The 27,731-nt window shown below is 41.2% G+C and overlaps 2 protein-coding genes across 2 annotated transcripts in view; both read left to right on the plus strand.

Moving 5' to 3' along the window:
• Positions 1–6,389: 6,389 nt before the first annotated feature.
• Positions 6,390–20,776, plus strand: LOC109939077. Its single transcript, XM_020537363.2, has 4 exons — positions 6,390–6,479; positions 12,472–12,634; positions 14,716–14,883; positions 17,203–20,776. The coding sequence occupies exons 2-4, from the start codon at positions 12,485–12,487 to the stop codon at positions 17,797–17,799; spliced, it is 915 nt and encodes a 304-aa protein (XP_020392952.2). The 5' UTR covers positions 6,390–6,479; positions 12,472–12,484; the 3' UTR covers positions 17,800–20,776.
• A 6,174-nt stretch (positions 20,777–26,950) lies between these two features.
• The window catches only part of LOC109939086, a 4,297-nt gene continuing 3,516 nt past the window's right edge, over positions 26,951–27,731 (plus strand). Inside the window, exons 1-2 of the mRNA XM_048610832.1 lie at positions 26,951–26,972; positions 27,532–27,702. Of these exons, the coding sequence (XP_048466789.1) occupies positions 27,592–27,702 (111 nt within the window). The 5' untranslated portion in view covers positions 26,951–26,972; positions 27,532–27,591. The remainder of the gene's footprint in view (positions 26,973–27,531; positions 27,703–27,731) is intronic.

Below are 27,731 nucleotides of genomic sequence, written 5' to 3' on the forward strand. Positions count from 1 at the left end.
TGTCCAGTCAAGTCAAGGGGCATAGCCTTCATCCAGGGGTTCCCAGCATGGTAAGTCAAGGGCAGCCTCCAATACCAGTCCATTCCCTGACTGGACAGATTCAGAATCCCATCTCATAAGAAGGGAAGAGCCAATGATGGGCAGCACATTGCCCGACTTGACTCTGTCTGCCCGAATGTAGGCTGTTATCCTCAGCGAATGAGAGGGGTTGGGTAGCATGGAGCATGAAATTAAGTGGCACAGCTTTTACTGTTGGTGCAGATGGTGAGGTGTCCTAAGAGAATGAGTAAGCAGAGCTGAGGGCATACAGGGTTAGTGAGGTTGAGAGTGAGGAAGGTGTTGCAGGCAACAGTGAGAGTGATAGAGCAGAAGCCTTGGTGGGAGGTAGGTACAGTAACAGGGATAGAGCGAGTGCACAGTAGCAGAGAGGAGACGGTAGACCTTTCCATGGAAGACTGGAGAAGGCTATTGACCTTCTTCCTTCAGCTCTGGGCATTCTCACCAGATGGCAGAGACTGCTGTAATACACATGGCAACCTCGGAGCAGTGGCTTCCACAGTTCATCCTGAGAGAGGAGGCCTCTGCACCACCCCAATACAGCAACTCCAGATCCCTGCCAGCGGAGAGCTGCATCGATTTCCAGCTGTCTACCATGTCAGGGGCAAACCACGTCAGGATCTGTACAGGGCAGCTCCAGACGGACAGTGCTTGTCTGGGTGCTCATCGGGCTGTAAAAGATGGTGTAGGTACAAGGGATGCCAGTGAATTCCAGAAATTCCACCCAGTGGCGAGTTATTCCAGGAACGATGTGTGGTAAGATGGGGTGATATTAAACTTGATAAAACACCATATGGTATGCTGGGTAATTAATGAGGTGTGTTTGGTAAGATACAGCGAGAGAACTCACAGGGCCCCGTGGCAAATAATCCTGCAACAAATGGTCAGATTCAACTGAATGTATCAAACCAATCACCTGCCTTCAGAATGCCGATTTTCCTCCTGTTCAAATAGTGTTTCCATTGGTTACATCAGTTTGCTGATCAAAACATAAAGTTCTATTTCATAACCAGGACAATAAATGGACTTAAAGTATTAGACCCATTCTTCACTGGCTTTGGAATTCTGCTATCACACACGCTGTATTTTTGAGCTCAGAAACAGTGCCAATTTCTGCTCATTCACAGCTAATTTATGTTCTTGCTTATAATCCTTTAGAAACTGAGTAAAGACTGTCCAAATTCAATTCAGAGAAAGATTTAATGTCCCATTCAAACCCAGTCTATAAAAGTAAAACTGTGGTATCGCACTTCAAAGTTTACCTCTTTATCATTTGTAATTTTGCATTAACAACTTAGATACGTGTGAACCTTTTGCAGGACAATTCAACAAGTAAATGATCTTTGATCAGCACTTTTTCATGTACAGGTAATTAGAGGAGACAATAATTGTCCAAATTTAGATTTGGTGGCAAATGAACAATGATTGCTGAATCATTACATTTTATCATTGGCTGAAGATTTTCTTCAGATTTAATATAGGAACTTGCTGCGTCTTCAGAGAGTGCAGCGCCCTCTACAGGGTTAGCAGGTACTGTTTCTTGCAGGAAGGTGGTGAGAGGAGGTTTAGTCCAGGTAGCTGTGGAAATTGGTGGGCTTGAAATAGATGTCAGTTTTGAGGCAGTCACCAGAGATGGAGACAGAGAAGTCCAGGAAAGAGAGGGAGGTATCGCAAATTGTCTAGGTGAATTTGAGGTTGGGGTGAAAGGTGTTAGTAAAGTTGATGGACTCTTCAAGCTCCTTTTGGGAACACGAGGCAGTGCTGATACAGTCATCAATGTAGCGGAGGAAGAGGTGGGGGATAATACCAGTGTAGCAGCAGAAGAGGGACTGTTCAATTCCTGCACATCACAGATGTTCTCCAATTTCAAGGACCGTAACTTGCCCCCTTCAGTGATCGAAAATGCCCTCAACCACATCTCTTGCATTTCCTACACCTCTGCCCTCACAACCCCTCCCCCCAACAAAAATAAAGCCCTCACATATCACCCCACCAACCTCCGTATCCAACGTATCATTCTCTGCCACTTCCGCCACCTACAATCCGACCCCACAATCAAAGATATATTTCCCTCCCAACCCCTATCTGCCTTTTGTAAGAACCGCTCTCTCTGCCACTCCTTTGTCCACTCTCCACTCCCCACTAACCCCAGCACCTTTCCCTGCAACTGCAGGAAGTGCTACACCTGCCCCTATGCCTCCCCCCTCACCTCCATTCAAGGCACAAAATAAAGCTTCCACATTAGACTGGAGTTCACCTGCACATCCATCAGCCCAATGGCCTAAACATGGATTTTACCAGTTTTAAAATCTCCCCACCCCTGGCCTCATCCCATGTCCAACCCTTCCTCTCATCCCCGCCTCCCTGACCTGACACAACCTGTCCATCTTCTCTCCCACCTATCTGCCCCTCCCACCTCACTGACCAATCCCATTTTCCAACAAGTATGGTCACATACCTCCCAGTTCCTATGGAGGTTTGACAATGAGCTCCTTAAGAAGCCTCATTGGCTTCAATAAAATGGCTCAGAATTGGGCTTATTCTGTTTGTGTCTAGAAAATTATTTCCGCAGAGTTCCACAAGACTCAATACTGGACCCATTACATTTTGTGATATATATCAATTAACTTGAAGAAAATCTTTGGGGAGTAATTAAGCCTGTTGATGAGATAGAAAAAGTAGTTTTGTGGGGTTGATGGTGAGTAAGCTGTACACTGCAGGAAGGGATTAGTGAGCTGATCAGGTGGCCAGGAAAGTGGCAAATATAAAACAATTCAGAGAAATGTGAAGAAGTGCATTTGGGGAAACCAAACAAGGCACAGGAACACACAATAAATGGCAGGTTAGAGAGGAATGTAAAAGAACAGAGAGATGTTTAAGTGCATGCCCACAGACCACTGAAGGTAACAGGTTAGGTGCAGAAGCTGGTTAAGAATGTCTACGGTATAATTCCCTTTATTAACTGATTCACATAATATAATGGCAGTGAGGTTATTGCTAGAACAGTATATCCCAATTAGATTGTGTTTTGTTGGAGATGATCATTGCCTGACACTTTTGGAATGAGTGTTACTTGACATTTATCAGCCCAACCTTGACTATTGTTCAGGTCTTGCTGCACATGGGCACAGACATGGTCTAGAATCTGAGATGTGACTGAGACATAACATTGCTCACACATCAGCCAATGTCCCACTTCTGAACTTCTTTTTCGAGATAGGTCTTTGATGAAGCAGCTGAAGATGGTTGGGGCCTGGGACTTAAGTGATGGAGCTGAGGTAATTGGATTTCACCAACCACTAGCAACTTCCTTTGTGTGAGGTATGACTCCAACAAGCAGAGAATTTCCCACTAATTCCATTGAATTAAATTTTGATAGGGCTCATTCAGTCAGCTGCTGTTTTGATGACAAGGATGGTCACTCTCACCTTGCCTTTGGAATTCAGTGTTTTCCTCCATGTTTGGATCAAGACTTTAATGAGGATTGTAGATGAGTGGCTCTGGTGGAAGCCAAACTGAGCATCATGAGACATTGTCACTTGGTAGCAGGGGTCAACAACAATTTTCATGACTTTGTTCTACAAGAAGATTTAAGGGCATCTGTGATTATTCTATTGAGTTGGTTTTGGTGTAAAAAGCATGGTGAGGTTATTGCTGCTCGCTATTATTCAAGCGTGTAAATTGGGTAACAACTTCCAGCATCTGCACATGCCAAATTAAATGTGAAAATTGGGAGAATTCCCTGATCCTCCAGAAATTTTCTGTAAAGTTACCTTCCGTTGAACTAAGCATTGAAATAAATGGAACACAGTCAAGCTGCTTTACTCAGGTGATACATACCCAGTCAAATGGCAGAAAACGTCGTTGATTTCAGTGGAAGTAAGTTTAATTGTTGCAGCAGGTCTCACATACTTCCACAAAACTGCAGTGGCACTGCAAGTTAAGCTTGAAAAGTGACATTCTCATTCCTTACAATTTGAATTATTGCTGAAAACAAATTGTTTGACACGCGTTTTCTGTCTCATATCTCAGCTACCCTGTAGAGGTACTGCACCCTCCGGAAACATAGGAAGTTCCCGAATTAAATTCCAAGAAACTCTTTAGCCAATGGTCAAATGTAATGATTATTCATTTGCTATTGAGTGACAGTTTGGACAATTATTGTCTCCTCTACTTACAGAGAGATGGAAACATGTTGATCAAAGCTTATTTACATTTTGGATTGTCCCATCAAAGATTCATACATATCAAAGTTATTAATGCAATTTTTTAAATGACGAAAAGGCAAAGTTTGAAGTGTGACACCATCGCTTTACCTCGGGTTTGAGTGGGATGGTAAATCTTTTCTCTCTGAATTGAATTTGGACAGTCTTTACTCAGTGCCTAAATGGGTCAAGGTAAAGACATAAACTAGCTGTAATATTGTTGAAATTGCCACCCATGTGCCCATCAAAAACACCATTTGACTAAGGTTTGAAACATTTGTCTGAATCTTACCTTTTTGGGCTGAGTTTGAGTTCTGTCAGGTTTTTTTGAGAGTTGGTCACAATGAGGCATACTGTGTTCACGCAGTACATTTAACCAAACACACCTCATGAAATACCCATCCTGCCATGTGGTGTTTGCCAAGTCTGACCTATGCCCTATCTTCCCACTTGCCCTCCCACAACAGCTCACCACTCAATAGATATTCCAGAATCAATTGGCATCCCTTGTACCCATACCTTCTTTCAAAGTGGGTTGTGCACCCAGACAAGCACTGTCAGTGCAGAGCTGCCTTGCACAGCACCTGACATTTCCCCTGGATTTGGGAGACAGGGGGAAATAGGTATCTTGCTTTGTGGGCAGATAACAGGAGGTCCTGCTAGACTGATGGGTGAAGAGGCAGGACTTCCACCTCTCCCAGGACCAGTTGTGGTGGCCACAATGTCTGGCCAGACCAGCCTCGTCTGAGATTGCCATGAGCATTCAACCAGTTTCATCCATCTGGTGAAATGGTGGGTACTCATCTTCTTTCTGATGCTTCACACTCACTCCATCTCTGTGACTGTATCCAGCTCCCACCAAGGCTCATGCTTTAACACTCTCACTATTACTGCAGCGTCTTCCCCACTCGCTCTAAACCATCCCAAATCTCGACACCGCATGCACTCTGTTCTGCCTACTCACTCACCTGAGGACATCTCCCCACACAACTAACGCTAATACCAATGCCACCCACTTTATTTCCTGTAATACTCACCCCTCCCTCATTCCGTGAGAGAAGGCAGCCACAATTTGGCAGAAAGAGTCAGGATGGCTAATGGTCTTCCCAACGTTCAGCTATTCATGCTCCTGTGAGGACAGCATCCTGAACCTGCCCCAACCTGATCAGGGCCTGGACTGGTGTTGGGGCCTGCTCTTCACTTAGTGTCCTAGGAACCCCTGAATTCTGCTCACTGCACTGTTTCTCCTCAGATGATGCTGTTAATTTGTTTCCTCTTTTTGTTTATAACGATAACCATCTGGTTTATCTGCCCCAAGCGCAGTACAGGCTGTATCCCTCTGATTGGGGTAGAGGGCTGCTATTGGGGCACTCTGAGTTCTGCTAACACTATTGCACCATGAGGCAAGAGAAACCCTTATTCTAGCCGAACAGACCTTCCTCTCAGTCCAGTCTGACATTGAACTCACTCCTCAGTCTCACCACGCGCTTGGTCATGTTTATTACAAGTTGATTGAAGGCTCTAAACCAAACTCTAACTGTTTACTTCACTGAGATGTGAAGCCTGTTAAAATAAAATCTGCACATGCTGTTTCCACACAAATCGCCTTTTTCGCACTCGGGATCAGCCGAGTGCCTGTTCTCTACATTACCTCCAGTGTTTCCCTCGGCATGATCATGTAATGTGTGTACAGGCTAACTGTTTCTGGATCTCCTGTGGCTGTGTCTCCCGTGGTGATTAGATGGAACAATGACTGCCGACCACTCCATCCACCAACACTTCCAGGTCCCTGCTCATAAAGCAGGGAGCAAGATTTCCTTTCCTCCAGGCCATATGCTTGGTTTTAATGGTCAAGCACTGCAGTGTGAGGTTGGGTTTCTGGCTTGCACAGTCAGAAGGGTTGTGCAGTTGGAATTTCAATATAGACTTATAGACATTTACAGCACAGAAAGAAGCCATTCAGCACATCAAGACAATGAAGATTCCTCACCCTAACACTACACTAATCCCATTTTCAAGCACTTGCCACATAGTCTTGGAGGCTATGGCAATGCGTGAATATCGTAATTTTGCATAAATGTCAGAGAGTTTCTGACTCAGTTACTCTTTCAGGAAGTGAGGTCGGCTTCAGAATAGTCTGACAGTGAAGCCACTCACTCAGTCCTCATCGAAGATAGTTCTGAACTTTACCAGCAAGCTGAGTGAAACTCGCTTCATGTCAGTCGCTCGGTTACTATCTGTTTGCTGTGAATTATTTGTATTTTGTCTGCATGTACCATGTTTAAATGTGTCAAAGTAGTTCTCCGATGCTGAAGGTAGAAAAGTATTCAACATTTTTCAATGTTCAATATCTAAATTCCAAATCATCCCTTTGATTATTTTAACTAGAGGTTTTTTCCGCCTGAAATATTGCTTTGACCAATCAAATAACAAGGAAGTCAATTGAGAATAAGTTTCGATTTCTCACTCTTTGGGGTAGAATATTTGTCACCCAGACTCACTGCAAGCTGCCTTTGCTCCACTAGGGCTGATACAGCGACACTGATGTTGATATAGAACCAGGTAAGGATTTTCTACCTCCAGTTTGACAAGCTCCATTCCCCAGTCCCATGCAGCGCAGCCTTACCGTACTCCACATTGTGGTATCTGACTGAACTGCAGAATCCTGCAGGGCGCACACTAAAATACAGTATCGGACTGATATTGAGTCTCTAGTCGTACGTAGACAGAAAGCAAAGAAGGCAAACAAGAAGACAAATTGCAAAAACAATTAGGAAAATGCTGTTAGAAAAATTTCAACATAATTTTGTGTTAAATTTTATAGCTGCTCAATGTGAAGGAATTTGAGTGAGGGAGTGCGACGCTTGTACCTTTCTTGGGGTGCATTGGATTTGTTTTCATAAGTGATTAGAAATGGATATTTTATAATTTTGAAATGTACAGGTCAACATATAATTCTGCTGGATTCAGGCAGCTAGCAGGTAAGGTACCTTCATTGTTTCATGTGATTGGTTATTATCGGGATTTTACCCAGACACAGAAACCATTATATATTTGAGTTATGATTTTACTTCACTGTTAGATGAAGCCTGTGTTTTCTAGCTATCTGTGGTACAGGAAGTTGTTGAATGTGGTGATGTTGTGAATTAGATGACTGACAGTTTTATGGATTAGGTCATTGTCAATAATTAATGTATCTGCTGGATTCCACCCTCATATTGTATGGGCCAGGCATGATCTCAGGATAATGATTGTTTAAATGTAAAAAAAAGTACAGCAGTGAAAAATTGATGCAGCAAACAACAACATTCTACATTTTACGTTTTTGTTTGACAAAATAACATAAGGTGCAGAGTTTTCTATAAATTGAATCTTTTATATGTTATTGGATTCATTGAAAATTGAGCATCTTTGCTTTATTTTATGTAGAACGTCGCACTGAAAGTGTTCATTTCTCTGGTGAGTTGAGAAGATGCTTTCTAACATTTTTCTTTAATTTAGTCAGTTATCAAATTGAGCTTTCCCTTTGTTATCAGGAGCCTGGACAACCTCACAAATTACTTTATTAATGTGTTAAACAAGACTTGTGTTGCTGATATATTTTATTACAAACTAGATCTTATATATTTCCCACAAACTGAACTAGAATCTATTCATACACGCATCAGGGTCCTCTGACATTCCCCAAGTACTCTCAGAATATAAAAGCCAATACCCGATCAGGATAGCTGCCACTGCTGACCAGGGCTGATGCTGGCCAGGCGCTGCACTCAGTGTTGTCACCACGTCCTTAACATAGGGACTGCTTCTGCGCTTGTCGATCTCTGGAGTTTTCCCTGGCTGCATGTCCCAAGGGTCTTCTTTTCATTCTTTCTCTTATCTCTCTCAAGACATGCTGTCTTCTTACCATTCACTTATTGCATATCTTTACCTTACTGGACCTGGCCCTGGCCCTAAGACTTGGGTAGCATTACCTTGTTATTTCTCGTACAAATAAGGCTTTTGCATTACCTCACCTTTCTTTTTTTTGCAGAACTTTGTTAATTCAAACCGGTTTAGATCGGCTCAAACTAGCACCTGGATGCAGGTCATTTTTAGTTCACAAGCTGCTTCTTTCATCGGGTCAGCACTTTTGCATTAAGTACCTCCCATTAGCAATGTTGGCGGCTGGTACCCCCCTCTCTCTCTTTATCTTTCTGCAGCCTCTGGCTAAAGTCTCCCCAGGCAGCGATGCCAGCAGTTGGTAACTTTTTCTCTCTCTGACGCCTCTGGCTAACAAGTTCTGCACCACAACTCTGTTTTGATCAATCAGATATGACTTTTAAGCAATTCTAGCAAGGAGAAAGTCAAGAATAAGTTCCTTTGTTCTCATTTTCAGCTGCATCAGTTAATTTTCTTGTTTACCCATTCAACTCAGTCCAAGCTGCTTCTTTCTGAATGGGGTAAGAGTTGACATTAGGGTGCTCTGATATCTCCTAACATTACTGCACAATGAGACATGAACATCTGAATTTCAGTTGGACAGACTATCCATTCAGTACATAGAACCCATTCTTTTATGTCCTGCCAGCAAGGTTAAACTTATTCCAAGCTGACTGAATGCTAAAATACTAATTTCTATCTGTAATTTACACTGAGAACTTAAACCTATTTTGTTAAATCTCTTGTGTTTATTCCAAATGAATAGCCTTTTTACACAAGGGATCACCTATGCACCTCTTGTCTATTAGTCACACAAGGGATCAGCCATGCACCTCTTGCTTCTCGTGCTTCTCTCTACAGGAATTCCTAAGCCCTCTCCAAATTCAAAGATTCACAATCCTCTGAATGAAGACATTTCTTCTGATCTTAATCTTAACTAGTTGACCTTTTATTCTCTTATCTTTGCCACCTATTGCTAGACGTTGTAGCCAGGGAGCACCTTCCACAATCTACCCTGTTAATCCTTTTAAGAATGTTATATATCTCAATGAGAGCACCTCTTATACTTCTAATTCTAAGGAACATTGGCCTAGTACACAAAATCTCCCCATGGAAGACAAACCTTCATCCCAAAAATCAAGGTAGTGAACACATGCACTCTCTCTAAGGCTAGTGTGTCCTTTTTCAGGAAAAGCAAAACACTGTAGATGCTGGGAATCTGAAATAAAAGCAGCTAGTGCTGGAGAAACTCAGCAGGTCGCAGCATCTATGGAGAGAGAAACAGAGTTAATGATTGGTGTCAGTTATGACTCTTTAGAACATAAGGGAGCTAGGAAAGACAAAGTTTTCCATGTATTGAAGAAGCAGTTAGAGGGTCCTGTCCAACAGATGGTAAAGTTGACCTGAGCACAAGGCAAAGTGGGTCCTAATGGGAGTAGAAGAGAGATGGAGATGAAAAGTAAGTATTAGTGGTAAGTGTCAGTATCAGAAAATTGGTCAGTTCTGCTCAGTGCAAACCCTCACAAAAAAGGCACTGGGTGTGTAATGAAACAGAGGGCAGGGTTCATGGTCTGAAGTTGTTAAACCGAATGTTGAATCCTGAAAGCTGGAAAATGAGGTGTTAATCTGGAACACTGCTGCAGGCCTGGGCAGAAATATGAGCATGAGAGCAAAATGGTGTATTGAAATAGCAAATGATTAGACGTTCAGGCCATTCTTGCCAACAGAGTGGAGGTGTTCCATATGTGGTCACCTGGTTTATGTCTGGTCTTGTCAATGGAGGGGAGGCAGCATTTTGAATCATGAATAACCTAGGCAAGATCGAATGGAGTACAGGTAAAGCACTGCATCACCCGGGAGGAGTGTTTGGAAATTCAGTGAGGAAGAGGAGGTAAAAGAGTAAGTCTCATTTCAGTGATTGTATGCAAAGGCATTATGGGGGGGTGAAGAGGTATTGTGAGTGACAGCGAAGTGCATGTGTTTAGTTGTGACATCCTGCTGGAGTTGACGGAAATGGTAGATCTTTTGAGTGCAGAGACTGGTTGGATGGAAAGTGAGGACAAGTGCAGAGGCTGGTGAGGTCCTTCTGTGGATAAGCAGTCTCAAACAGGCCATCGTACTCTGGCTGTTGTCTCACAAAGGTGCTTTACAATCTCGACAAGTTGTTTTTCCTCAGAACTCTCTGTAATAAAAGTCTAACATATCATTTATTTCTTAATTGGTTGCTGTATCTGCATGCTAACTTTCTGTGATTTGAGATTGGGGATAGCAAAGTCCCTTTGAGTACCAACATCTTCCCCTTGCTCAGAATGTTCAGACCTTCTGAAAAGAGATCTTTGTTCTGAAACATTAATTCTGTTTCTCTCTCCACAATTGCTGCCTGGCTAGCTGAGTATTCTCACCATTTTCCAATTAGATTTCATGTATTTACTGCAAGCTTAGACAACAACAGCAACTTGCACTCACATTGTCCCTTAAATATAATAAAATATCCCAAGGCACTCCGTAGACTCATCAAATTTTGACACTGAACCATATAAGGAGATAATTGAACCAACAACACATTCAATGGAGCAAATTTAGAGAAATCACCGATGAAGAAAGGGAGAAGGTATAAAAGATATAAAGACAGAGAAGTTTAACTCCAGAGTCTATGGCTAGGCAACTGAAGACACATCTACTAGTTGTGAAACAATGAAAATCAGGAATGCTGAAGTGTCAGAATTGGAGGAGCACAGAGGTCATGCTGGATCATAGGGCTGAAGGAGGTTACAGAGTTAGGGATGTTATAAAGAAATATTACAAATGAATGTGATTTTTCTAAATCAAAGCTTTGCTGTAGGGAACCAATATTGGATCAGTCAGCACAGGAGTGATGGGTAAATTAGCCTTGGATTTCTGCATCTGTATTCCTCTGCAGATTTTAATTTTTCATGGTTTAGGGAGAAGTTAGATTTCTATTTCTTAGGACAACATTGGATGTTCTCACACTTGTCCATTTTAAATTTTATTTGCCCATACTTTTATTTACTCTGTTTCTCTCCCTTGATAGCTTCTGCCTCCCATATACACTACTTACTATCATTCCTAACTTAATGTGGTTGTGCATAACTCTATTTCTCCATCCAAGTCAATAAAGGATATTGCAAAAAATTTAAGCCCCTAGATCAGATTTCTGAGAGATACTACTTGTTCCACCTGCTGATCTGTGCACACATCCTCCTCTTTGTCTCCTAACTTTCAACCAAACACAGGTTTATCTCACTCGGAGCCTTATTCATAAAGGAATCACATTAGCAATTTTGCAGTTAACTGAACAATTCTGAAATCAGGAGAACCTTGAAAGATTCAAATGAATGCTACTTCCCAATGCTGCATTTGTTTTTGAGCTTTAATACCAAGGTATGGGGACCAGCATTGCTGGATATTCATTGATCCTAAATTCTAATATTGTCTCTATTACCATTTCTTTTACTAATGCAGTATATTAAGCATTATTGCAGCTTTCTAATTTCAATTAAAGTGCAGGATAAAGTGCTAGACTTGATATTTGAGTGACCATCAGAGAAAATTTTCCTTGGGAATGAAATTAAGGGAATTGTTATCGATATTTTTTTGTGGCACATATATTTCCAGGAATCATGACGATCCAGACAATTGGTCAGGCCCTTTGTTTCACAGGTTCCATGGAGAAGGTGATATTAAGAGAGCAAAATTGATTTTATTTGTACAATGTTGAGATGTTGCCTGCCTAAATTGGCCATGAGAATTCAAGGCAACAATTTTTTTTGTGAAGTGGTCAACTATTTTGGTGAGAACAAACCCCTTTCGTAATTCATCACTGTGGATTTCAGCAATCTATCTCTTCATTTCAAGCATTAGGGTTGGGCAAGGTCATTGCAGAGATTCAGATATCATGACTGCAATGGGTACCTCAGGGATAATGCTGTATTGCCCATGATGCAGCTATAAATAGTGCTTTCAGAAATCAGATTTGAGGAGTAATCATGATAATTCGATAAAGACCTTGGCCACATCCATCATTCCTCAATTACATATGCTGGGATGAGTCCTCAGTGGGTTATTTTACAGAAAGGCAGATTTTAAGGTGGATAGATTTGGTGTAACATGTTTGAAACAGCATTGCATTGGTTGAATGCATTAGCCCATCCTTTGTACACCAACACTGAATGAGGAGAGGCAGCAAAATATGGAGAAAATATAGCCCTATAAATTGGTACAAAATAGGTATATTCCAATTTCAATCACCTATTTCACTTACTTCCAGAGCTGAAAGGAGAATGGACAACATTGTGCAATATGAATCACCACAGGTTCAAGTCTTTATCAGGAGTGGACATCAGTTTTTGGACAAGGTTCGGACATTCCTTGCAAGTGCTGTGAGAGAGGGAAGTCTCCAACAAGAAAGAGCAAGAGCCCACTTCAAAGAGGTATTCTTTTTAACTTATACATTAAGGAATCATCAAACGTGGAAAGTGCATGGTAAAGTTTCCCCTCTAACATACTGTTTAATTGATAACTGCCATTTACTAATTTTTAAAGTTTTTGATTGATACACAGTTGGAGTGACTGCCACCATCCACCCAGCTTTGTGGCAGTAACAGCCATGGAGGGATTCACATGCAATTTTACACCGTTTAAAACATCCAATATAACAAATTGTCAGAGTTGTCATTTTTTATGAATGCAAGCACCAAAGAGCTGGAACATCAGGGTGTTCAGTCAAGGACAACAGTGCTTCACCCTCCAGTCAGCAACATCTTCCTTATCTTCCACTTGATCTGTACCTGGTCACGCACTGTCAGCCTAGCAGGGGAGGTGAGATAACAAGGGGAATAAAAGAAGTGGCAGAGAGATTGAGAGAGTCACTGTGAGGTCAATGGGAGGGATAAGAGTACAGTGGGAAATGAAAGGAGCACTGGAGAGAGAGCACTATGAGACCAATGGGAGGGGGTGAGTGTACAATGGGAATAAAAGTGTCAGTGAGAGAGAGGGTCACAGTGTGACCAGTAGGAGGTAACAAAAGAAAATCGAAGTGGGAAACAGAAATGATTCATCAGTGAGTAACTTTCTTTTCTATCAAAACTTGTGTATTCATGCACACTTAGGAGCTAGGAAATTAAGAATTTTAAACAGATTATTATAATAGTAAAGGAATTAATAAGCTTAAGTTAAATCAATAGTTTAAACAGGGTACTAGTTAGGTTCTTATAGAGGTAGATGTTTCCAGATAATACCTTTGAAAACTTCCTTCATACTTTTTCATAATAACTGTGGGGTCCTTGATAAGCCTTTCGTTGGCTTGTGAGATGTATCCAGATTTTTGTGGCTAGGGTCATAAGTAGACAATCTCCTATATTGTTGGGTCGGTTTCAGTGTCCTTGAAAGGAAAGGGCCTTGTATTTGAAAGTACATTTGATAACCTTAGGTATATCAAAGGGTCTCACAGCAGAATAAGCACTTTCAAAGTGTGGTTATGGATGTATCATAGGAAATTATGGCAGTGAAATGTGTGCGCAGCAAAATCCCATAAACAGTGATGAGATACTTGACAACTTCTGATCTGTTGTTATAATATTAGAGAAGTGATAAATAATGAAACAGCTTCGGTGGGAAAGCAACTAGCTGTGGTGCATTATGTGTTAAAGGCGACAGCCAAGATGTTTCAAAGCCCTAAGCTTTGCAATGCCACACCTTCGTTATATTACATTGAGTGAACTAATTGCTGAACATTGATTTCTATGATAGCAGGCATCTTGAGTACAGAAGTGGGATTATCCGTTGAGCACTTTTAGCTGAAGACACTTGCAAAGATATCAGCTCATCTTTTCGGTTGCATACGGTGACTCACAATGCTGGAGGAAGAGTAGGCTTGCAAGGCCTTGTCCTGTCAATTCATAAGTTCTTCAACACTATTCTTGACAGGAAATGGCGGGGTTGCAGAGCTTGAGTCTGGTCTAGTGGTGTGAAACACTGATCTATACGTGCAGGAGAAACTGTTGAAGACCGTGCACCCGCAGCAAAAATCCCTCCACACTATCCTGACCTGCTGAACAGACATATATTTCCAAGAAAGCAATATCTTGCCTGACTCACTTTATTACTGCTTCATTTGCTTTTCCAGGTCTGTTCATTTTGTGGGCTGTTTCTCTTAGTATATTAATCTATCAAGAGGTATACGGTTAAACCAGGGTCCCATTATTCCATGTTCATTGCATTTTTACTTTAGTACAAATGTTTCTCATGGCATTAATACAGAAATGATTCACCTTCACAACCTGATGAGTAGCTCTCATCTATGTTGGAGAAATTACTATCTGGCCATTGGAAAATCCAGGCCAATGCGCAGAATTAAGGGGAGAAAGCAGGAGAATGGCTTTAATTCACGATGCTCATTTGAAGGCCCAGTTCAGAGATGATGGGCTGAATCACCCCCTTCTGTGCTGTTACAATTCTGAGATTTTATGTTTACATCTTTGTTACATTTAAAAGGTTTTTTTTAATTTCACAGATATTGCACATAATATTATTTTATGGCCAGATTAATCGTCCTAAGATTCAACCACAAGAGATTTTGCAGGAAAGTCAGAATGAGTTCTCTGCTAGGTATCCAGATGTCTTTGAGAGGTGCAGAACCCACCTTCCAACACGTCCTCCTTTCACAGTACTACTTGATGCGGTAAGTTTGCAGATGACACCAACATTGGTGGCGTAGTGGACAGTGAAGGTTATCACAAAGTACAACGGGACCTTGATCAGATGGGCCAATGGGTTGAGGAGTGGCAGATAGAGATTAGTTTTGATAAATGCATGAGGTATTGCATCTTGATTGGACAAATCAGGGCAGGACATACACAGTTAATGGTAGGGCCCTGGGGAGTGTTGTCAAATAAAGAGGGCCACCATTGCTCAAGTGAGGGGAGATATTGAGAAGGACAGTTGTTCATGGCAACCTCAGCTAATGAGGGGAATTGAATTCATGCTGTTGGTGTCACACTGCTTTGCAAACCAACCATTCCAACAACTGAGTGAAACCACCCCCCAGTGGGCTTAAATAGGAGGAAAGCCGTTGACAGTAAACTGCATTTGTCACTGAAGGACTATTTATGGAATGGTCTGCAGCACTGAAAGAAAAGATTTTAAAATCTGTGAGCAGAAAGGGAGAGATTACGGGGGTTTGGTAGTGCAAAGATGGAGAGGGAAGTTATAATTATAACTAAAGGACAGAATGTGATAAGGTGTCTTATTCACAATCAGTTCTGAAGAATGGTAGAATATGTACTTGATAAGTTAAAGGGATTTACTCCTGCCCTTTCTGGTCCTCAGGCCATTGCTGGAAAAACACTCATTTGCTGAATCCTGCATTAACTGCCAGGTTTCCTGAGCCCTGGGAAACTTTGTCCATTGTTGCTAAAATTAAATGATTTCCAAAATCTGATGACTGCATTTAAATATTACAATTACATCCTGCCTCTCCAGATGGAGAATCTTCAGTCACAGCACCAGCCTGCTGCAGTGAAAGTTGATTTAGGTCTGTTCATGATGGGGGCTGTACTTGGATTTAGCATATATAACAGTTTATGTCACCCCTGACTCTCTTTTGCCACTTTTGAGTGATTAACCTCCCACTCGCCCCATTTTCTAATGTACCTGTCTTTGTGGGACTTTGACATGTGGTAATTGTCTTCCATAATTGCCTGCATATCAATAAATGCATGTGAAAAAATAGCAATGGAAAATGATAGGTCTTGTAAAAAAGTTAAAGCTAAAGTAGGCCAATTTTGACAGCCTGAGACATGAAGTTTCAAAAGTTGATTGCGATAGACTGAGGCTGGTAGGAGTAGGGAATAATGGATGATTTGGAGATATTGAGGCACTGGTCAAGGATAAGAAGAAGACATACATCAGGTATCAATAGCTGGGATCAAAAGAATCTCTTGAAGAGTGTTAAGGAAGTAGGGACATTCCTAAGGGGGAAACCAGGTGGGCAAAAGGGGGATATGAGATAGCCTTGGCAAATAAGATTTGGAATAATCAAACAAGATTCTACAAGTACATTAAGGGCAAAAGAGCAACGAGGGAGAGAATAGGGCCCCTTAAAAATCAGGAGGGTGGCTAATGTTATGCCTTTATTAAAGGGAGGCTGCAAAAAGAAGCCTGAGAATTATAGACCCATGAGTCTGATGTCAGTAGTGGGTACATTGTTGGAGGGGATTCTGAGAGACAGGATTTACATGCACAAGGGCTGATTAGGAATAGTCAGCATGGCTTTGTTTGTAGGAAATCATGTCTCACAAACTTGACTGAGTTTTTGGAGTATGTGACCAAGAAGATAGATGATGGCAGACCGGTAGACGCTGCCTACATGAACTTTAGTAAGGCCTTTAACAAGTTTCTGCATGGTAGGCCAGTTATTAAAGTTTGATCACATGGGATTCAGGGAAAGCTTGCCAATTGCATACAAAATTGGCTTGTTGGTAGTAGGCAAAGGGCGGTGGTGCAGGATTGTTTATTGGACTAGAGGCTTGTAAACCAGCTGTGTTCCACAGGGATCGGTGTTGGGTACACTGTTGTTTGGCATTTATTTAAACAGGGCCTAGATAAGGTGCATAGCAAATGGCTTTGCCCTAGGGTAGGGGAGTTCAGAATTAGAATGCATAATTTTAAGGTAAGAGGAGAAAGATTTAAAAGGAACTTGAGGGGCAATGATTTCCACACAGAGAGTGGTACATATGTCAAATGAACAGAGGAAGTGGTATAGGTAGAGTGGCAACATTTGGAAGATGTATGGACAGGTACATGAATAGGAAAGGTTTAGAGGGATATGGCCCAAATGCAGGTAAGTGGGACTAGTTTATTTTGGGAAACTTGGTCGGCATGGATGAGTTGGACTGAAGGGTCTGTTTACGTTCTGTGTGACTCTATGACTCTATGAGTTAAAGGAACGTAAGTTGTTAAGTTATTCTTTCTTTTTGTATTGTCCACATTTATTTTACAGGTTGTTGAAGTTGTACGAGAAACAAGGGAAGAAAATGTTTTGAAATGTTTATTGCGGCAGATAAATGAAATGGATGTTACTAATGCTAACAACACGCCATGTGGAAATATTTTTGTATCAACAGTTATCAACTTCTGCTATTTTTATGACACGGCTGCCAAAAAGAGAACACCCAATTACTTTGGTGCTTCAGTGTCATGTAAAGGAAGAATACAGAGAGAAATAATGATTGATACATTGTGTTGCCGCACATGGCACAATGCAATTAGCTGGGCAGTATGTGTTGGCAATGAATATAATGAACACGCTTTCGAATTTCCTCCCAATGTGGTCTCAATGGCATTTAACATATACACTCCGGGACAAAGCACTCAGGGAAACCAACGTATTGATCGTATTCTGGCTAGATTTGGGAATAGGCCAGTGCCCAGGGTTCTTCAAATTGTCACAGAAGTTAGAGAATTTGGATGCTTAGTCCCAGGGCACTTTGTGAAAGATGCTCCACAATGTTCCCAAACATTCAGTTTTGTCCACAGTCACAAGCTCCTCAAACCGCTCATTGGGAATACGGAAACTGTGCAGAGTGTGAATCACTAAGCCAGCTTCTGTATTCTCAGGAGCAAATTGCCACGAGACTGCGATATAAATTTCAAATTGGACACGATGAATTAAAACGTGAAAAATATGAACGACTTCAACATAATCTTCAACAAGTACAGTTTCCTTTTGAGCCTGAAATTTCATTTTACAATAATCAGCTATAAAGAGATCTACTCTGAAAAGATTCCAACGTTGAAAGCACATTAGAACACACAGTATGTCATATTCCTGGTCAACCAACTATTAATTCAACTGCTTATTTGCAGCTGTGGAGTATTACGCTTTATACAATGTATTCAATTCAATGGTTGGAGAATTCTAGGGAACATATTACTAGTTTTCAAATTTGTGTTTCCTCCATTTAGTCGTTTATCTGGAAAGTGATCCCAGTGCAGTACATCAAACACTTTTAAAGGTTAAACACCTGACTTTCTCCAAGCCAAGATGGTAATGAGTGATCACTAAGCTTGTTGCAGTATTAGTTAACCTGGTATGATTTCTGCAGAAATTTGAAAATTAAACAATTAATCAATTCAAATAGGCTCATTCCTGTAATCTAATCAACTGTTTTAGAGTTACTTGTAGCACAGAAACTGGTCATTGCAGAATTAAATATTCCCCAAATGCTGATAAGAATGCTGAATGGCCAATCTAACTTATTTCCATGACATCATAACATGCTGGCCCTCAACGTTAACATACATCCAGAACGTTGGCAAACAAAGTGGGGGATGGTATATCCCATTTAGAATATTTTATATTGATTTGCCAGGTGATATTCTAACCTATATTTCTAGAATTCCACATCTTATTCTAATCACAAGAAACTAAGATGCTGAACAGTGGCACAGCAATAAACTTTTAATATGTGTGTGAATGATCTCCCATTGAACCTAAGACAAATATATACTGAAATCATCTTCCTGTTTGAATTACAGAGCTCTACTCCTTTATTGAGAACATTGCAAAGCAGAAAAACTATGCTTACATAAGCTCACATCCAGAAAGAAAACTATGCATAGGTTAAGATTTCAAACTGCATGCTTAGTTTAGGCTTGGCTTATATTTCAAATATTCACTGTTATAACATTCTCTGACAATATCACAGTTATAGATTGCCAGTTGACCTCATGAAAATACATTGGCTATCTTTTTCAAGTTATTCCACCAATAAATAAGATACATAGCTTATTATTTGTCTTAGAGACCGCTGAAACATTAGGGAAGATTAATCTAACAACTGTTTCTATTTATTGTTACTTTCATTAATTAGGAGGGGCTTGTGAAAGACAATTAGTTTCAAGCTGAGGATAACCAACAAGTAGGTTTCCATTAATGGAAAACAATGGGCTTATGATCAATGAAGTTACATTTAAAGATTAATTGGGTTTGTCTGGAGCCTGATAATTTTGGAACAAAAACAGAAATTGCTGGAGAAACTAACCAGGTCTGGCTGCATCTGTGGAGAGAAAGCAGAGTTAACATTTTGAGTCCATTGACCCTTCATCAGAACTGATCTTAGTGTGAGTAAAAGAGGAATTTTACTCCTTCCTGACACTGAGAAAAATAATAAGACATGACATCAAATATGCACTCAAAAGAGTTAGATTTTAACCTCAGACCACTAATATTTGATTTGTATCTTGCTACCTATCCATATTTCTTCCTTTCCCCACTGTTGCTGAAATACAGTTTATTTGTGTACTCTCATGCCTAGTTTTGTTGTTTTCTGACAAGTTCATTTCAATAATGTTTCATTTCCAAATATGTACCACTTACCATCCACATACACATTGAAACAGGAGATGTCAGTTTCTTGGCACAAGGCTCAGTGACTGGTTCCAATGTTGGTAAAATAGTAAATTCAGTTCGGACCATTTTGTTTACTTTACATTGGTTTCCTGAACTTTCCTCAATCTGTGGGCAGGTGTTTGCTACAGCCATTTTGGGCCAGTGCCTATTGCTTTTAAAAAATATTTTACTCCATGAAAGGTCTCAGGTATTAAAATCAAATGATAGAAGTTGCAAGTAGACAGTCCATTTTTACCTTTGGCATGACAAACTTGAGAATAAATTCTCAGACTAGACTGTCACATGGAGTACTACAGAGCGCCTATGACTGGAGAGAGCTTGTTTTTTCTTTTATGTAAAATGTATTTTTACATTAAAGTTGCTCACATTTAACTCTCTCATAGGAACAAAAATTACAATGAGATAGGCTGGCATGGTAGCTCAGTGGTTAGCACTGCCGCCTCATAGTGATAGGGACCTGAGTTTGATTCCAGCCTCAGGCAACTGTCTGTGTCGAGTTTGCATGTTCTCCCTTTGTCTGCATGGATATCTGTGGGTGCTCCAGTTTCCTCCTACAGTCGAAAGATGTGCAGGTTAGGTGGATTGACCATGCTAAATTACCCATAGTGTTCAGGGAGGTGGAGGTTAGCCATCGTAGGGTAGCAGGATGGGTCTGGATAGGATGCATTTTGGAGGGTTGCTGTGGACTTGTTGGGCTGAGTGGCATGTTTCCACACTGAGGATTCTAGAGAAAAAAAATAGCTTTGCAGTAAACTTCATAATAATGTATTTTAGACCTTTTTCAGCATAAGATCTTTTTCACATCTGCCTAAATGTTATTACATTGAAATCATTTCAATGTTATATTCCAATTAAATATGTTGCATTCTGCGAAAATGCTTGACTTAATCGCTCGCTTTTAACAACTATCAAAAGTCTTTGGAGAATTTGCTGGGCAAGGCAGTTTTGCATAACTAATATTTTTCACCTGTGTTGACAGCATCAGATTTGTTGGAATACAGTAAGAAAATAATTATCTGAGAGTTGAAACCACAAGTAGTTTGTAGACGTCAGCTACACTGAATGCTGTTGGAGACAGAATATCAATTGATTTTTACCAAAGCTTTTTGAATTCAATACACTGTAATTTTATCAAAGTCAATGCAAATAAATATTATGCAGAGGAAATTCCAATGTTCAGTGTTTTTATTTGATTAATAGAAAGGATGACTTGTACTCATAAAGACACATGAACTCAGGATACGACAAAATGCTTTTCACACATAATAAACACCCACAAACAATGGTGTGATAAAGACCAGATAATGTATTTTATTCAGAGATAGCAAGAACTGCAGATGCTGGAGTCGGAGACAACACAGTGTGGAGCTGGAAGAACACAACTGGCCAGGAAAGTTGACGTTTTGGGGCGGAACCCTTCTTCAGAAATGGGGAGGGGGAAGGGAGCTCAGAAAAAATTAGAGCGAGGAGGAGTGGGGCTGGGGAAGGTAGGTGGAATGGTGGTAGGTGAGCGCAGGTAGGCAGTGGTGGGGATTGGTCAGTGAGGTGGGAGGGGCAGATAGGTGGGAGAGAAGATGGACAGGTTGTGTCAGGTCAAGGAGGCGGGGATGAGAGGGAGGGTTGGTCATGGGATGAGGCCAGGGGCTGGGGAGATTTTAAAACTGGTGAATTTCATGTTGAGGCCATCGGGCTCTAGGGTCCCGAGGTGGAATATGAGGTGCTGCTACTCCAGTTTGCGGATGGTGCCATTTTTTGTTCACACTGTGATGTCCATGCCGGCTCTCTGTAAGAGAGGCTCACATGGTTCTGCTCTCTGGCCTTTCCCTTAGCTCTGTAATTTTTTACTCTTCCAATATTTAGCCAAAGCATTTATGAAAATGACCCAAATAAATCTTCCCCCACCAATACGAAGGCAATGCCTTTCAAATCCTGATAAGTCACTGTATAAAATCAATTTTCCTCATGAGATTGGATTTGACAGTCACTTGAACTTGGTTCCCTTTGGATCACAACCTCCTGTGATCAATTCTGTGTGGACTCCACATGAATTTGAATACATCTCAAACTTCCTCTCAAGCTTCTCTAAGGACAACAACCTTGCTTTCTCCAATCTATACAAATAACTGAAGCCCCTTATGAATGTAACCATTCTCATTAATCCTCCCTCCACCCTCTCTTAAAATTCTCATATCGTCCCTCAGTGTGATTCACATGATTGCATACATTACTCCAGCTGAGACCAAACCAATAACTAAGATTCTTCGCATCTTCATTACTGTTGGACACAATGAACATGAGGTAAAGAGGAGCACAGGGTTTGAGGTGGCGGTATGGGGAAATGAAGACCTGTTCTTTGGAGCTTTGAGGATCCTCTTTAAGGGAAGGTTTGCTTGATTTTGGGCTGACATTAGTGAAGGCAGGAGGGGTGCAGTGGGTTGGAGGCAGGGGAATCAGCTCCCAGCAGCCTCCCCTCTGCTCCCTGAAGCCAGGTTGCTTGTTCTTTGACAGAAGGATACCCCCTTCATCCTGGGAGCACTACGACAACATTCTAAGGGTTTACTCGTTGTGCATCCTGCATGGTGAGACCTTACTCACCACTGGGTTAATGTCAATCATACTGGGATGAGGCCCTTGAGTGATTATTAACTGATATTAAATGCTTCAATTGGTGGCAATGGGAAGATCAAGTACAGGTCTTCCCCACCATAGGATCAAGGGACAAAGATCATAAGGTCCCAATGCCACCCTCTGTCTGATTAAGTGCTCCTGCCTTCAAATTTGCCACTGGAGAATCTAGTAAATTCTGCTGTATATCTTTGTTTTTAAAAATCAGCATCATGTATCACTTTCTCAACCTGTCCTGCCACCTGTCTTGGTTCTGATGAAGAGTCTAGGCCCGAAACGTTAGCCTTCCTGCTCCAACGATGCTGCTTGGCCCGCTGTGTTCATCCAGCTCTACACCTTGTTATCTCAGATTTTCCAGCATCTGCAGTTCCTACTATCTCTTAAACAATTTCTGCTCATTTTCTTGTGTCACTCACCACCCACATTCTCCTTTCACAGCCCAACTTTACCTCGTCCTGAATCCAGCCTCGGTGGAAAAGAAAACAATTTATTTCATTTGCAACTGCACATTGAAATTCCTGTTTGTCTAGCCTTTAAATCGCCACTTGCCACTACTTTTCTGCAGTTACTGCTTTGTTACCCTCCCACCTCCAGTTTAGATAGACTATTCCTCAGTAAAACTATTATTCCTTCTGACCAGGGCAATTTGTCGTAGTGCAGTTCTAATTTCCACTCCATTAAGGCCTCGGAACAGAGACATGCATATATTTGGCACATTACCTCACTTCCATACATTTGCATATCATTAAAGTCGCAATTTGACTTCCGTATGTACTAGTTGCAATTATCCTCCCTTTCACTGAGAAACCAGCAGAGCAAATTCCCGACATGTAAAGGAAGATCTGGTGCCTGGAGGCTACAGCTCACTGAAAAATTGTTCCAGCCATCATCCAACTGCTTCTTCAGGCCAAAATCCTTGCATGCTCAAAGGCCACTATGTTCCTTGAACCTTCATCCATGCAAGGGGTGGCGATGGCGTAGTGGTAGTATCATGGAACTGCTTAATCGAGAGACCTAGATAGTCTGGGGACCTGGGTTCAAATCACTGCTTTGGCAGATGGTGGAATTTGAATTCAATAAATATCTGGAGTTAGGAATCTAATGATGACTGTGAACCCATTGTCGAGGAAAAATTCATTTGGTTCATTAATGTCCCTTAAGAAAGGAAACTGCCATCCTTACCTGGTCTGGCCTACATGTGACTCCAGACCCACAGTGATGTGGTTGACTCTTACCTGCCCTCTGGGCAATTAGGGATGGGCAATAAATGCTGCCTGCCCAGTGATGCCCTCATCCTGTAAGTGAATAAATGAAGTGGGCATCAGCAAACCACCAACTCTCACACTACTTCAGCCTTTCAACACTGTATTGGAGCCCAGGGACACTTAAGCCTTGAATGCTTCTGCCTACTTCAGATGTCAGCCCCTTGTTGTTCATTTATCTCTCTCTGGAAGCATCTCCGGCTTATAAGAAGTTGAGAAAGAACTTATTCACTTCAAAATTGTATCTTGATTCATCAATTCAAAAGTTAGAGCTCACAGCAACTGCTGCAGAAAAGGCAACTGGTGTCCTTCAAGTTCAAGCTGACCATTTTACTAAACCGGAGAACAGAAAACTTCTGCTGGGGAGAACAACAGCACACACCCTTCAGAGTTTCAGAGCTAGTAAGCATTGCAGATGCTGGAGTCAGAGATAACAGTGTGGAGATGGAGGAACACAGCAGGCCAGGCAGCATCAGAGGAGCAGGAAAGTTGACATTTCGGGTCGGGACGCATCTTCAGAAATAGGGAGGGGGCAGGGAACTCAGAAATAAATAGAGAAAGGAGGGGTGGTCTGGGAAGGTAGGTGGGATGGTGATAGGTGAGCGCAGGTAGGCAGTGTGGGGATTGGTCAGTGAGGTGGGAGGAGCTGATAGGTGGGAGAGAAGATGGACAGGTTGTGTCAGGTCAAGGAGACGGGGATGAGAGGGAGGGTTGGTCATGAGGCTGGGGATGGGGAGGTTTTAAAACTGGTAAAATCCACATTTAGGCCATTGGGCTGTAGGCTCCCAAGGCGGAATATGAGGTGCTGCACCTCCCGTTTGTGGGTTGAGTCACTGGGACATTGGAAGAGACCCAGGATGGACATGTCACCCAACCTGTGCCTTCATTGCACTAGCAAGAACCAGTTCAAGAATTAGGCATTATGCATGCAATTTTCCAATCACAGAATTAAGTGCAAGTCTATTTTCACGAGAGTATTCTATAATCTATACAAAGTCTAATTGATCTATCCAGTTTAGGAACAAACATGATCGAACTCTAACTTCTTTGACTAGGTCAATCAAGTGATTGTATGGAATATACTGAATTTGTTTCCACCTGAGTTTGTTTTTCTGGGCCCAGTCAACATGGATGTTGTTTTTGGGTCCTGTCCCTCCTATGTCTACATTATGTCTGGCTAATGTAGAACATCCAGGTGGATCTATACGGATTACCTCATAAAAGATCCTTCCATTGTCCTTTCTTGAAATATGAGAACACAGTGTCTAACTGTCCCAGTATTTCTGTGTTGGCTAATTGAACTGTTGAAGGTTAACTTTGAGAAGTGTTCACATTTCCTCCCAGCTCACTCTCATCATCTCCATTTATTATCTCCCAGTACTGTTACCAACTAACACACTTGCTCTTTCTTATCTTCTTCGCCATGATTATACCTATTCAGCATGTTGATGTGACATAACCCTAATGTTATGACTAAAAGCCAATTCAAAGGGCTAAGTCTGGCACATTCAGTTGAGGCATCACTGGTAGCAAATAATAGGAAAGCTAATACGTTATCCCATTCCTGTGGATATTCATGACAGTATGCCTTAATCATTGTTTTAAGCATCAGATGGCGAAGCTCCCTGTGTTTATAGATGATACAATGTTGACTTTAATTGTTTAATTTCCAAACAGCTATTAATTTCTAGGAAAACTTTAGATGTGAAGATAGAACTCTGATCAGACTGTACCTCAGTTGGCAGTCCGTAAGAAGCCAAACACTGTGCTAAGTTTTCAGCGACTACCCTACCTGTATTCACTCTTAAGGAACAGCCTCTGCATATTGAGTTGTCATGTCCACAATTGTAACATATACATTGAGATTGTATAAGCTCTAGAACTAGTAGGGAAAGGGGCTCAACAGAAAAGGGGGGCGGAGATCGAAATTTCAAGGGAACATATAAGGGAACCGGAAATGTGGAGAGAAATGTGTGCATCACAGGCAGATTCTGCAAATCACTCACACTGAAGCAAAGAGCTTTGCTGAATCATCATAAAGGTTCAAAAGTCAATTAACTCTATAATAAACAACACGGGAAGTTAATTTTCACAAATTGTCAGTCACAAACTGTTTATACTCAGTATACTATGAGGTCAGGCTCAGACTAAAAGTGTGCCTGCCCTTTGAGAATACAGTAGCATTGTGTTTTGGAGGCTCAAGGAATCTGGGTGTGGTAAGACTACTATCTGAAATACCTTGGGCCTTCATGTGGAGGCGCCAGTGTTGGACTGGGGCGGACAAAGTCAGAAGTCACATGATACCAGGTTATAGTCCAACAGATTTATTTGAAATCACAAGCTTTGGGAGTTCCAAAAGGTTGTGTGATTTCCAGTAAACCTGTTGGACTATAACCTGGTGTCATGTGGCTTCCAACAAATTTCTTTATGAGTAATGGGATTGAATCTCCACCTCAGAAATACAGCTGATGTATTAGGACAGAGTAATTAAGCTTCATACCATATATATAACGTCAGATGTGTTGAGTGGTGAATGCTTGTTTTTTTCTCTCTGTGTCTTTGAGAGGTGACCATTTAAATTGAACTTAATCTTTTCATGAGAACCACCATTTGTGTCTGTTAATATATGCTTCATTTTATGCTAGCTTTGCGTTTAACCATTACAGTTTTAAAGTTACAAAGCTTTAAAATGTAAAATCTTATCCAATAATTCCATTTATTTGAATCCTTTTTTTCCTAGGCTATAATCCAAAGATCCAATGACAGTTGGAGATATTAAATTTAATTCAATCGATCTGGAATTAATACAAATTCAGAATGAGGAATAGTGACCATGCAACACCAGAATGTTGCAGAAGCCCACAATTTAAACAAACATTTTTTGTACTACCTCACTTTAATTAATTCCACTCTAGCCTGTTTTAATTCCTCCCTCATCCTTCATAACACAGGATGAAAAGGATTTCCTCCTCAGTGGTGATGCTGCACCTATGTATATTTAGTGACAGTGTTTCTAGGTCAGGTTTAAGGTGGTATTTAGGGTAAATTACCTGGAGTGTTAGGTTTGATCCTCCTGGCTTTCATTTACATGTAGTGGGGCAGATGTGAGAAAATCATACTGCAGACTGATAGTGCCAGAAAAGATGTGTCACTGCAATTGGCAGTAATGCCTAATTCTGTTGCTTCAGTATCCCAACAGTAACCGCATACATACAGTAAAATGATGGAAAAAGTAGCCAATGACTTTCTACAAAATAAGGTTGCTCTGCTTTAATCTTTTAAATCATCTCTTGTATTTATTTCTCATGCTTGAAAAGAAATGGTGGACTTAGTACGCCATGAAGAAGCGGGAAGGTGCAATACTTTGTCCGAAGTGGAAACCAGTTTTTGAAGATTATTCAATCATTCATTGCAAATTCTGTGCGAGAGGGAAAGCTTACTCAAAAGAAAGGAAGAGCGTACTTCAAAGAGGTATTGTTTTCACTTGTTCATTAAAGATACATAAAATGTGGATTGGCAATTTCCCTCTTTTCAAACATTTTGAATTGATATACAGGTTGCGTTCCTGCCACCACCCGCCTGATTGCGTGGCATTATTTGAGCCAGAAAATAGGGGTAGGGACCCATTACACCAGAGCCCCTCTCACTTTTGTGTTTCTCAAACCATCAGTTGTGGCACACCTCCCTCTTCTTAAAATGCAAACATGACAAAAGCTGAATCCTCAGTCTCTTTAGCCACTGAGAGCATCTCTTCACCCTCCAGTCAGCAGCACCCTGTTCTTCATAATCCACCCGAGTTGCTCCTGCCTCCTAATGCTGTAGATTTCACTCACCTCTGGTTAATGATAGTGTTCAAATAATCTAACCAGTTTACTTAATTCGGCTATTGCTATACCAGATGCTGATTTCTAAAGGTTTCTGCTTTTTTTTACAATTCAATTTAATTTTAATACCTTTATGTCGTAAGTACTGTATATCATTCTTAATGTCTGAACATTGCATATTAAAATACTTGTTTTTAATCTTGCAGGCATTGCATACAATATTATTTTGTGGGTGCATTAATATTCCTGTTATTAATCCGGAAGACATGATCGATTGTCGTGAAATTCAGTTATTATCTGAAAAGTATCCAGATGTCTTTCAGAAATACAACACCCATCTCCCAAAACGTCCTCCTTATGCAGTGCTACTTGATGCAGTAAGTTCAAGCATTTCATTGAGGGATGC

The sequence above is a fragment of the Rhincodon typus genome, chromosome 23 (genome assembly GCF_021869965.1).
Source record: "Rhincodon typus isolate 14 chromosome 23, sRhiTyp1.1, whole genome shotgun sequence".
NCBI lineage: Eukaryota > Metazoa > Chordata > Chondrichthyes > Orectolobiformes > Rhincodontidae > Rhincodon > Rhincodon typus.